Source organism: Aphelocoma coerulescens, chromosome 4 (assembly GCF_041296385.1).
Source record: "Aphelocoma coerulescens isolate FSJ_1873_10779 chromosome 4, UR_Acoe_1.0, whole genome shotgun sequence".
Lineage (NCBI taxonomy): Eukaryota > Metazoa > Chordata > Aves > Passeriformes > Corvidae > Aphelocoma > Aphelocoma coerulescens.
The window spans coordinates 42,302,430-42,315,478 of record NC_091017.1 but is presented as its reverse complement, the minus strand read 5'-3'; the positions used below and the strand labels follow the sequence as shown (position 1 = coordinate 42,315,478).

At 50.4% G+C, this 13,049-nt stretch overlaps 1 protein-coding gene and 1 long non-coding RNA gene across 2 annotated transcripts; one reads left to right on the top strand and one right to left on the bottom strand.

The window, feature by feature from the left end:
• Window positions 1-3,911: 3,911 nt before the first annotated feature.
• Window positions 3,912-9,951, bottom strand: LOC138109757 (uncharacterized). The gene is made up of 3 exons (XR_011150703.1): window positions 9,644-9,951; window positions 9,124-9,216; window positions 3,912-4,037 (listed from the first exon to the last, which is right to left on the bottom strand). It is a non-coding gene; the product is annotated as an uncharacterized lncRNA (long non-coding RNA).
• A 706-nt stretch (window positions 9,952-10,657) lies between these two features.
• HAND2 (heart and neural crest derivatives expressed 2) lies at window positions 10,658-13,049 on the top strand. Its single transcript, XM_069013742.1, has 2 exons — window positions 10,658-11,224; window positions 12,237-13,049. The coding sequence occupies exons 1-2, from the start codon at window positions 10,670-10,672 to the stop codon at window positions 12,333-12,335; spliced, it is 654 nt and encodes a 217-aa protein (XP_068869843.1). The 5' UTR covers window positions 10,658-10,669; the 3' UTR covers window positions 12,336-13,049.

Sequence of the window (13,049 nt, the reverse complement as noted above, 5' to 3'; positions counted from 1 at the left end):
TGTTCTTACAAACTAGGACATATCTTTATGAATAGCACACAAATGGAGTGAGGGGAAGCCCTTTGTGGGCTCCAGGGTATGCAGGGCAGAGTCCCTGGACTCCAGGTAAAAAAGGTGTATGCATATGCAGTACTCACTTTTCCCACTACTCTGTCTGTACTGCAGACTGCAGGCTAGTGGAGGTGTCCTTGAAGTGACTGCAAAAAAATGTTTGCAGTCCTTTAGTGCAACAGAATGGAGCTCAGTCCAGGCTACTTTGCTCAGTGAAAAACAGTAAAACCTGTCTGCACTGTGGTCTGCCTCCCTAAGCAAGATTGGTAACAGTAGACAAGATAGCTTGACTATCTACAAATCTTTTCCACCAGCAGAAGGCACATGCAAAACTTCAATTCATACAAATAGGTGCCACTCTGATGAAAAGCTGGCTTAAGCAGAACAACTTGTACTGATGAGGTTTGTATTTGTGAGTTTTTGTGATCTTTTTTTCCCATGGTTGTCTTCTGTAGATGTTGTTCCACACATGATTTGGATTGACACATCTGAACTGATTGTTCTACAACTTAATAAAATCAGGGCTCTGAATCCACTTGCCTGTTCTATTAAAAAAAAAAAAAAAAAAAAAAGGCAACACGCACAGGAAAAAAAGCAGTGTGACTTTCATTTAGCTGTATGTGAGAAAAAAGTTCAGCTAAATACTCTTTTAAGAGAATATGTTTAAGGTTCAACTGCATATGCTGCATCTGCATTCTGCTCTCATTGCTGTCAGGCTGCAAGTGACCAGTCTGTTAAAGTGCCGTGCTGCGCGCATGTGTGCGTGCTCAGATAGGAAAAGCTCGGCACTGTGCGGTATGTGAAGCAAGTGTTTCAAAATCTACACTTCCAGATCACTGCAGCCCAGCAGCAGACCTTTGGACCTACTAGCTATTCCTTGATCTCTAGGGGACCTAAACCTGGATCTAGGTGCTCAGGGTAACCAATATCAGGACTTGATCACAAGAAAGGACATAAACAAGACATGGAGACAGATAAAAAATATGCTTAGCGCCTTAGATGCAAATATACTTGCATTGTACAAAGCAGTTTGAGCATGTATGAATGGATTGAATGGGTTTTTTTACAGTGGAACATGACTCTGAAAAAACATCCAGGGTTTAAATCCTCAAAGGGATTTATATACAGAACCTGCACTTACTTCAAGGAGCATTACACCCTTAGCCACTTGGAAATCCTCCCCCTGAAGTACCTATCTTTATTTTAGCATGAAAATCATTCCTTTAAAAAAAGTCCCTTGAAAACTAAAGCTGTAATTTAGCTCTATGGATGCATAAATTATCTCAAGTCTTAATAGCGTTGCAGTAACTAGAAAGAAAACAGACTAATGTGCTCATTCTGAGATGGAAGGTGGAGCATTACTTCTGACCAAAAGTTTTGTGTATCAGTAAACTATGAAAGGGTAATGCCAATGGCACCATAAATAATCGAAGTATATCTGTGCAGTGGTCAGATGTAAACTCTTGAGCCAGCATTGCTCCCATGAAAATCTCAGAGAATTTCATCAGTGAACTGAGGGGCACAGGGATGGATTTCTGTGTTTCGGAGGGGGGCTGTGAGGGGGAATACAGGTTATTCTTTTCTATGTAGGTATCTTTAGATGTACCTGCTAAATAGTTGAGTCATAAAACCGTTGAATCCTTGTGTTTTGCTGCTAAAGAGAATCCATAAAAAGAGATTTATTGTCATATTTCCCTTTTGTGTTGCACTGTTCCCCTCCATCATAAAATATTCTCGTCGGTTTACAGCAAAGCAAATATAGCAGCTTAGTTCATAAACGCCAAATTCTTCTCTGTTACACTCCGGCTTTCAGACATAATCGAATTAGCTCCGATCTGTGTTGATGCCGCTGCCCCGAGCCGCAGGAACGAGGCTTATCGAGACCTGATGTGTGCAGAGGGGTCGTTATGCAGTGACCGAGGCGGACCCGCACCAGCCCGTCTAAGCAGTTTTAACTTTTATTCTTCCTGTCGAAGATTTAAAGCGGCTCTGTACAACAGTCAAGCAAGAACAATCAGCTGTGGAAAATATAACAAATCATAAGAGCAGTTTAACAGAGAGAGAGGGAGCGAAGCCCGCAGATCAACCGCTCGGACTGCCGTGCGTGGGGACAGGCGGGCCGCTGCCGGGTCCCTGACCCCGTCATGAGAGGGCAAGACGGCGCTTGGGGAAAATCCCTTCTGTTGGAAAGCTCGTGGCCTCAGAGCAGACGTTGCAACAAACAGCAATTTTTTTTTTAAAAAATTAAACAAATTAAAAAAAAAAAAAAAAAAAAAAAAAAAAAAAAAAAAAAAAAGCCCTCAGCATTTAGCCAGGGAGATTCTGTGCGATTTTTGAGTTTTGACCCGAGCCCACTCGCTCAGTGGCTCCCGCGGGCGGTCCCGCTCAATTCCCAGCCCAGGGAAAGGTGTCTGCGGGGCTGTACGGCAGACGCGGGACGGGAGGGGCGGACGGGGGGGTGGCAAGGGGAACTCGCCCTAGCGTGCAGGTAGCCACAAGCCAGGCTGTAATTACAAAGCAAACAAGGGTGAAATATTGAATCGGCCTCGCCCGTGACAAGATCTGCGCTTTTTGCCGCCAATTTGTTTGTGGAGCTCTATTTAAAGGCGCTTGATTGAGGAAACGTTGAAAATAGCAGTTAGGGTTTCCCTAATGAGACCTCTAGAGGAAAGCAGTGGCATTCAGGGGGCTACAGCAGGAGGAGGGGAAGCGCTTAACCCTTTCCAGCCGCCCCCAGCCCGCCGGGGCTCCTCCCGGGAGCGGCACCGCCCGCGGGGCTCCGCCGGGGCCGCCCGCCGCCGAGAGGTGCGATGGGCGGGGGCCAGCCCGCCGCCTCCCCTCGGCCTTCGGCATTTCGAGCACCGGCGGGAGGGGTGCCGGCGGCCCCGCCCGGGCAGTGCCGGGGCGGGACTGAACATCCCCGGCGGCTCCCAGAGGGGGCGGCCCGTGTCCCCGAGCATGAGCCCCAAGAGGAGAGCAGCGTCGGGGCTCTGACCCCCACCGCCTTTTGATGTACTGAGTCGAATCCCCGTGTGGCTACGGGCTGATGCTTCAATCCAGTAGCCCAAGGGCGGGTGGTGGAAAAAAAAAAGAAAAAAAAAAAAAAAAAAAAAAGAAACACCAACAACTTTAGAAATCCCGAAAAGACCGGGAATGCATTGAGCTAATAACGAGATGTGTCACACCAACACGCACTGCGCGGGGGCCTGTGACACTCCTTTCTTTCTATCGCTCCCATTTCTGTTGCTGTGTGAGCCTGCCCCGACACTCATTCTCGCAGCCTCGCACGCGCTACGTGCTCAATTAGCGCCTGTCTGAGCCCCGTATTACACACGAATGAGAGACCTCTGGTAAAAATGTCGATAATATTTTGAAAGGCGCTAATGCCTGTGAGGGAGTGTAGATGGCAGTCCTCTTCTGCAGGCTGCTTTCTCAAAGCGCTAAGACTTGAACGACGTTGATATCTCCCCTCTCTCGATTTTATAAATCGACTTTAGCTCCGAAAATGGGGCTTGGTTTGCAATGAGCTGTCTGCAGCCTGTAGGGCCCTGAGATCTCACCTAGAGCATCTGATCACCCTTCTTCCCGGTCACCGCACCAGCCTCTGCTCATACATGACCCTTAGCCTGTTGATTATATACATATGTATATATGTATATACTTTTTTATATATTATATATATATACATACATACATACATACATACACATACATATACATATACACACACACCTGGACGGGGAGCAAAATAAACTTTTAGGGAATACCTAATAAAAAGTGAGCATTGTCTCTCCCTAGAGGAAAGAAAAGGTGAGCTGCAGAAAAAAAAAGTGTTGACTTAGTAAAATAAGTTCTGCACGGTGATATAAAGTATTTATTTTTGTTGTCGCATTTACACCCGCTCCTTTTGGCCGCTGCTCCGTTTCCCTGCAGATCTGGGGAGGTACATGACACTCAATTCTCCATTTTCCGGTTTCTTAACTTTCCTGAAAAGAAGAGTAAAGAAATTTACTTCTTGCTAAAGCACAGCAAATAAACATTTTGTGTGTCCACAGATAGGTTGTATCATCTGCACGAACAAATTATGGTGCGCGGCCATGCGTTTCTAGTAAAGTCTCCTCCTGTATTCTGTTTACATTATGCTGTTTCTGTTTGTAATTATTTTATTTTAATTTTATGTCACGTTTAACACAAGCCAGACCGGTTTTCCCTCCGTGTTTTGTACACAATGCTCTCTTTCTCGATAAGATGTTCTGTCCTATCTTTTCGGTTTTTTCTTTTTAAAAATGTTTATAGTTCCCCACGAGCAATTCTCCAATATTTCACTCTTGCATTTTAAGGACTTGTCCCTGTCTTGCTTTATTTGTTTGTGTGAAATTTAGTTTGAAAGGAGATCAGAGAGAGCAGGAGGGGTTTGTAATAAGAGAATGACCAAGTGACCTAAAGGCTGATTATATGTCATTAACTGGAGACTTGGTGTATCCAAATTACCAAAAAGACCTCACTCAGCCAGATCAATTACACCGAGATACGCATATAGGAATTGCGGTACGGGCTGATGCTTGCAACAAGTGTGCAGCCGACATTTGTAGGACTCAGCTGCTGAATTTTCGGACTGCAGCCCGTGTGCTGCAGCCGATCCCGGGCAAGCGGGAGCGGGGTGCAGTGCAGCAGGTATACAGCGCGGGGGACACCAGCAGGACGACACCGACATTTTGGGGCGTGTAGTTAGGGCCAAATTGCAGCTAATTTTCACTGTTCCAGAGGGACTTTTTCTTAAGCCAAGCGCGGTTACCTTTGATCTATGAAGGCTTCTTAAACCCCAGCCTCCTTAAATGGAGACTTTCCATGAAGAATGACAATAGAAGTGTTGATTTTTGTTAACCTAAACATAAAACGATGCCAGCCTAGCCTTCTTCTTCCTCCACCGTCTGAACGTCAGATGCTGGAGGACAAAATATTCATTAATTAAGGCAATTACATTCGCGAGCTATTTCATCAGCATCGAACTCAAGAGCAGCTTAAGATGCTCTTTCCCGGGAATACAAACAAATATTATGTGGAAAAACAGCGTGTTTGTCTGCATGCGTGTGCGTGTTTATACATGTGCATGTATAGGAGAGCTATATAAAAATTCCAATAAATAGAAACACACTGTGTTCACTGTAGAATTTTGTAAGGTCTTTACTACCATCCTTCTGACAAAGAAGGGGTCTTGGTTGGAATTCGTAATGTTTTGCTTTTCTTTCCCTGATTCCTGTCCAGGGTCTAAATGCAACTCTGGATCTTCAGTCACAAATATAAGCAATCCTTGAATAATTGCTTGCACATGCAGTGGTAAAACGCGTAGGGTCCTGCACTTACTGCCAATCATTGCGACTTACGGAATGGTCAGTGTCTTGGATTTTTCTCATCCCCGATCTTTCTCCTTCCTTTTTTTCTTTTTTCTTTTCTTTTCGGTTTTTGGATTGTTCTGTTTTGTTTGTTTTTTCTCTATACACACGGCTGGGAGATTATCATGCCTGAAATATGTGGGCGTTCATTACCGATAATAGTAATGTAAACCAGGGTTCCTCCACCTCCAAGGGCAGCGATTAAGTCGGGCCTGCTGGGCCCGATCCCGCCCTCTGCCCTGGGCATTGCAATTCAGGTTGTGTAAGCACAAGAGAGGGTGCAAGCCAGACCCATTAGTCACAAGTCCTTTTCATTAACCCGCACTGACAGGTTGACCTCCAAATCATATTTCTCCGTGCGTCTTTTCAAAAATCCCTTTTCTTGCGTGTTTGTGTTCTTTCACGAATTCCTAAGCGACTGCCCAGATAGAGGACGCGTCGCACCCCTGGGACACGCGATGCTCTGGCATCCCCAAATCCATCCTAGAATGATACCCCTTTCTGATACGTTTGGTCCCGGGTCAATGACATCATGCACCCTATAAATTCAAACCCGTCTCGGCTTTTCAAGCCGTGCACCGGGCGGTTGAGTGATGTGGTGGGCAGCCGGGCGAAAGGAGAGGAAATCGGTACCCCGGCACTTAGGGAGCTGCGGGAAGGAGAGACGCCGAGGGTCTGCCCGGCCAGGGCAGCGCCTCAAAAGCAAAGGACGGGGTGCCCTTGGGGTGCTTTCGTTTGTCTGATTGTTTCTTTGCTTTAATGAAAATTATGAAGGGAGATCCCGGCGCTGCTGCACGGAGCAGGGATGGGTAGGTCTGGCGTCGGTACCAGGCACCTAAGTGGTGACTGCGGCTCCCGCCGCTGCCCTGTCCCCATAATCGTCCCACCGATTTCGGACCCTCCTCAAAAGGAAGGTGCGGTAAAGAAGCAAATGAGCGGGCTCGCAGCCTAGGCACCGGTGAGGCGCCTCTCTGCCCCTGGCCTGCTCCTCACAGGGCCTGGCCCGGTGTGGCTGCAGTGTTCCCAGTCAGCCAGCCCCGGAGTCCCCAGCAGATGTGGGTTTCCGACCACCCAGCGTCGGCATCTCTTCCCCGTTTCCATACGGTTTTCCCCGGCTGATTCGGAGAAATTAGGTTAATTTGCAATTTAGCTTAATTCACACAAGCCCGGGGGGAGGAGGGGGGAGCACAGCTCTATTGTCCTGTTATCCCAGCTCCCACCCTACTCTTGGCCGGGAGGGGAGAAGTGACCTGGCGATAAGCGGCCCGGCGGCGACTGAGCGCCGGGGCAGGGCAGCGGGTGGCCCCGGCGGCTGTGAGCGGGCGCCCGGCCCGCCACCCCCCGCCGCGGGCTCCTGCCCCCGCTCCCCGGGCGGCGCGGGGCACCCACCGGGGGGCAAGGGCAGCCCCTTCCTCCCGCTCGGCCCCGCGGACGGCTGCGGGGCTGGACAGGCAGCAACCGCGGGGCAAAACCTAGCGATACAGCCCCACATACCAACTCCAGAAAAAATAAAATAAATTTTAGAAAGCGGGTAGAGGAAGAGAAAAACCAGCCTCGGCAAAGTCTCCACCAAAATTTATTTATTACCGCAAGCTAGGAGAGTCCTGTTTGGCAGCAGAGTCCAGATAAATCGCCGCCTTACATGCAACTATTTTGGCAGGGAAATAAAGTGACATAAGACTAGGGTTTCTTTTTATTTTCTGGGGTTTTTTCTTGTCTGTTTTTTTTTTCCATCATATGATTTGTGCACAAAAAAAAATCTAATCAAATCAATAAGTGTAAGATTGGCAAAATACTGGTGCTTTTTAGCAGAATTTGAGTATAGTATTGGGAAAGGTACTTTGAGCTGCAGCGTTTTTCAACTCATGGATCAAAAAGAAAAGGCTACAACCCATTATCGGAATCCTGAATATTTAACAGCTGAGGGAGGACACGAGAGTTGTATTTGCTTTAAAACTCGCTTTATAAAACTCATAAATATCTGCTGGGATAGGAGGAAAATATATATATATAAGATCCTTCTGGGTGCTTTATCTAGAGACCCTCTTTCTCCAAAGTTAATTAAGCAATCATGATGCTAGCTTTGGAGACTGGTGTTCTGATCGATATCTCCTGTATATTTTATTACTTTTTCTCTGTCTCATGTTTTCCGTTTCCTTCATCATTGGAGATGTTATCGGAGTGGCCGTAATGTCTTGTCACAGAGACGGTCACAGTTGCAGTCTAACCTGCGGTGTATCGGAAAGCTCGTACACAAACAGGGAGAATGTAAAGAAACACACGCCCGTTTGCAAGCCGGTATAACTTTCCGGCCTTGACAATGTCCACTTCTTCTTCCCATCAAGAATATATCGCAGCAAAACAAAACTGGAGAACCGCTGCAGAAACTGGGTGGATTTCCAGGCTGCGCCCTGCAGACATCCCATCCGGAGCCGCAGGGGCACTCTGCCTGGCCCCTCCAGGGCTCTGCCTGCACGGTCTGCCCACGGCCTTCCTCACATTTAAAAATCCACACTGCAGACACATTGTTTCCTTAGGATAACACAATATATAGGATTCTGCTTGTGCATCTATAGATACAGATATTCATCAGTTGGTTACAAGCATGTGTGCGTACATGTGAGATATATGTGTATATACATCAATTCTACATCTGGACTAGTTTTTCGCTTTCGTACTCAGTTTACACCCAGACGCTCACGCATATGTGTATTTGCCTATAAAAACATACCCCTGCGTGTCTGTGTTCCGTGCACTTCTCCTCTCTAGGTCCGACTCTACGCTCCCCGTCCTGCCGAACCTCGGGGCCGGCACTCTGCTTCGCCTTTAGCAGCTCTCCGACGAGACCAGCTCCCTGGTACCGCAGCAGGCTGCTCCTTGGCGGACGGCCTCATCCGCGGAGACCGTCCACTCCCTGCAGGGCATTCCCTGCCGAGAGCCCCCAGACCCACTCGCAAAGCCCCCGGGCCCCAACAAGCCGCCGTGCACCGTCGGCAGTCCTCTCCACGCCGGAATCGCCTGAGCTCAGCCTGCCTCCTCTCCCCGAGCATTGAGTTGCTTTTCGCCCTCTTCCCACCACCCAGAGCTTCCCCCGAGGAACCCCCACCGCCTCTGCAGAGGGGCCGGAGAGCGCATTAAGCTGCTGGAGAAATTGGACCAGAGTTCTTGCTGCCTTCTTTCGCCGAGTCCTCCATCTCTATCTTTCTCTTTCTTTAATTTATGACCTCTCCGCTCCTGTTGACACAGTTTTCCACACTGCCTATATTGTAGAACGGCATTGTAATATACGCCGAATCATCTTAGGCATCAGCCAGCACAAATAAGGGTGGGTATTTGGTATTTCGCAGCTATTTAGTAATGCTCGGCTCCATTTGAGGATGACAACAAATGCACCTCGCCTCCCAGCTATCCATAAGTTACAGCTTGAGATCCATTTTTCTTTTGTAATATCTTCAAGCTTACCAAAGCAAAGCACCAAAATAGCTACAGGAGATTTCGTCCTTGGCCTGGCCGTTAAGCGAACATTTAACTGCTCCCTTTCGATAACTAAACCTGCTTTCTGCAGATGCTGGTCTTTTTTTATTGCAGAAGCAGGAATGCGGAGAAATATTTATATATTTGTTAGTAGAAGCTAGAAAATTATCTCGGAACATGCTGTAAAAAATATTCGGTTACTTACCGATAGTACCAGTTAGAGAAGCATAAAACCGATTTGAGGCACATCAGTCACTCGGGTGAACGCTGGTGGAGGTGCATAGGCGTAGGCAGCAAGCTGGAAAAGAATCAGTTAGAGTCGAACTTACTGTTAATGTCTCAAAACTATTCTTTCTGGAAGAAAATACCATCCCACTCCAAGTCCCGAGCGCTCCGCTCCCTCGGTCAGTCAGCAGGCGCGCAGTCGGAGCCAGCCCATGCTAACCCGGGTCGCAAGTCTGGTGACAAGCAAGGCAGAGCAGCTTCGCCTCCCTCCTCACGGAAACTAGTGATCTGGTGGTGTGTATTAACCAGCAATACAAATATAAGCCGGAGCGCTGCTGGGGCAGGCCTGTTGCAATCGGGCATCGATGAAGTACCCTCCGAAGCCGGTTTTATTTGTTCCTCTACTGGACCGGCACAAAACACTTTGCCAAAGCAACCTCCGAGCCTATCAAGCTCTCACATACACTTTTGCCAAGAAACTTCTTGGATCCATACTGTACCTGGTTTGAGATTATCCGATATTTAAGTTTTAATGAGTTTGTAGGGGGGGTTTTGTTGTTTGGGTTTTTTTTCAAATTTTTTAATGCAGATTTTACTATAAGGCATCTGCTAAACACTTGCATTAACCTCTGCCTCCATGATAATTTTTCCCCCCTTGTTTTAATTACATTAGGGATGCGGAGGGGCAGCCAATCCTAAAAGAGGAGCTCGGCAATTAGCAGAGCGAACATCAAAAAGTTTTATTGCGGAGGGCGGCGGGCTCCGCCTCCGCCCCGGCCATTGGCGGCCGCCGCTTCTGACGACATATATTAACCCGAGCGGCCCTAAACATGTAGCTGTACATGGAGATCGGGCCGGGGAGCCCTGCCAGTGCCCCGCGCCGCGCCGAGCCCCGCCGCCGCCCGCCGCCGCCGCGCCCGGCCGAGCGGCGCGGATGCCGCAGAGGAGCGCCGGGGCGCTGAGCCGCGCGGCGCGGCGGGCAGCGATGCGAGCGCCCGCCCAGCACTGACGGCCCCGCTGCCGCGCAGGGCAGAGCCAGCGCCGCCCGCCCGCCCGCCCCGAGCCCGGGGCGCATGGAGGGGGGCCGCGTGTAAGTACCACCCGGCCGGGCCGCGGCGGACTTGGCGAGAGCGCAGGGAAGCAAGAGGAGAGGAAGATCCCAGGCTGGGAAGCCAAGCCATTTTGTTTTGGTCGACATCTCTCCATAGATTTTTTTTTTGGTTTGTTTTTTTTTTTTTTTTTGTGCGCGCTTCCTCGAAGACCCGGCCCCGGGCGAGGAGGAGGAGGAGGTGGAGGCACAACGCATGAGCGGCGGCGGCGGCGCCCGGGGAGGGGGGATCGCTCGGGCACCCGCGGGGACTTTGCAGCAGCGCCCTATGGAGAGGCAGCGGGCAGCGGGGCAGTGCTGAGGGGTGAGCGGCGGGCAGCATCTCCCGCCGCTGCGGCGGGGGTGGGGGGCGGGCGGGGAGGGGAAACCTTTGTTTTGGGGCCCGGGGGGGTGGGGTGGGGTGCTCTAGGGAGCGGGGATGAGTCTAGTGGGCGGCTTCCCCCACCACCCGGTGGTGCACCATGAGGGCTACCCTTTCGCTGCCGCCGCCGCTGCCGCTGCCGCCGCCGCCACCCGCTGTGGCCACGAGGAGAACCCCTACTTCCACGGCTGGCTCATCAGCAGCCACCCGGAGATGTCCCCCCCCGACTACAGCATGGCTCTGTCCTACAGCCCTGAGTACGCCAACGGGGCGCCGGGCATGGACCACTCCCATTACGGGGGGGTGCCTCCCGGGAACGGCCCGCCCGGGCTCGGGGGGCCCCGGCCGGTGAAACGCAGGGGCACGGCGAACCGCAAGGAGCGGCGCAGGACTCAGAGCATCAACAGCGCCTTCGCGGAGCTGAGGGAGTGCATCCCCAACGTGCCCGCCGATACCAAGCTCTCCAAGATCAAAACCCTCCGTCTGGCCACCAGCTACATCGCCTACCTCATGGACCTGCTGGCGAAGGACGACCAGAACGGGGAGGCGGAGGCTTTCAAGGCTGAGATCAAGAAGACAGACGTGAAGGAAGAGAAAAGGAAGAAAGAGCTGGTCAGTGCTTCGGAACGGGACGGGGCGGGACGGGGCGGGGGAGCCGCGGAGGGGAGGCTGCTCGGTCGCCCGCCGGTGCCCCATCCGAGCCCACCCGGCGCCTCGCTGGACAGAGTCGCCGGGGGATGTCCATAAAGGACACCTCGGTCCCACCGGTCCCTGGCCGTAGCTGCGGGCCAAAAGCGGGGCAGTGCACAGCCGCGGGCGGCCGTCAGCGTCCGGATCCGACCCGGCTGTTGAGAGCAGCCGCGGGGAAAAGGCTGCCACATTAGGGGCCCCCGGGGAGGTTATTCCCCGGGCTGCTGCTTGTCCCATATCCCAGACCGTGACCTCGCAGGAGGCAAGCCTCCGCTCTCTTAAAAAGAAAATCTGGAGGCATGATTACCTGCTAAGCCCAGCCCAGCTTTAAACCCTGGGCAAGTACGAGGTTCGCAGCGAAAGGCTTTCCTGTCTCTGCCCTCGGCGCTTCAACTTTTTTGATTTTTAACGGGAGAGTCTGCTTAGGCGAGGCAGCGCAAGCCCAATTTCGTGTAGGCCCCGTGGCCTGCTCGCATGTGATTGATTCCCGCCTATATTCGTGGCCGCAAGTCCGATATTTTGCCCCGGTACGTGCCGGTGCCCAGCTTCTCCCCGCAATCAGGGAGGGGATGGTTTAGGGGGGCCGTAATCCCCGTGGATGACTGGCGCCTCTCAGCCTCCAGCCCCGTGCTCCGGCCGCGGCAGACCAGCGGGGTGGCACGGAGCGGGAATCGGCCTCGGCAGGGGCCTGCGGGCGGTCGCGCACCACGCGAGGCTGCTCCCACGGGCGGCGGCTTCGCCCGCGGTGAGATCCCGTGGAGGTCCCCATTATGTCTCTTGAAGCCCGCAGGCCTCGATGAGTTCGAGTCTCCTCGTAGTTTTCGAACTCGAAGCAAAGCAGATGCGACTTAGAAAGGGGAGGAATATATCTAACCTTTTTTTCTCTCCTCTCCCCCTCTGTTTCTCTCTCTCCCCTCGCATCCTGTCTCCCCAGAACGAAATCTTGAAAAGCACAGTTAGCAGCAACGATAAGAAAACCAAAGGGAGGACTGGCTGGCCGCAGCATGTCTGGGCTTTGGAGCTCAAGCAGTGAGCACGGCAGGACTGGAGGAGCCCTCCTCTTAGTCTCGGTAGTGAGCTCTCCTCTGAGGACTCTTTGTATTTGGAATCATCCAGTTTATTTATGTGCAATTTCTCCCCCAACCCCCCAAAATGTGGATATTTGAAGGAGAGGGAAAAAGCATTCCATATATGAAGAGGAAACTCCAGCTTGGTAAGGGGTAATGTCTCTAAATGTTTTGTGAATGTTATTTGCTCTGTATAAAACACGTGGGGAAAACAGAATCATAGAGAAGGAAAAAAATCCCTCCCTGGCATTAGTGTGTATGTGAAGTGTATCTTTAATACTTGGCCTTTTGGATATAAATATTCATGGGATTATAAAGCTATATTTCAACAGAAGCAGTTGCACCAATGTTTCGATTGACTCGGTATTTAGTGTTGTAATTTTGTTGTGGTCGTTCGGTATTTGAAGATGTTTTCAACAGTTATTGGTTATGTGCACTTCCGTCCGTAAGGGAAAAAGTGGAATCTAATTAATATTGAAGGTGTAAACGTTGTAAGTACTCAATAAACCACTGTGTGTGTTTTTTACAAAACAAAAGAAAAAAAAAAGAAAAAGGAGAAAAAGAAAATCCAAATCTTTTTATGTTTTATACCTCAAAATGTTTTGAATAACAGCGTTGTTTATGGCTTTTTTTTTTCATAATATTTAAACTATTCGGAAGTAAACTAAATTATAAAGATG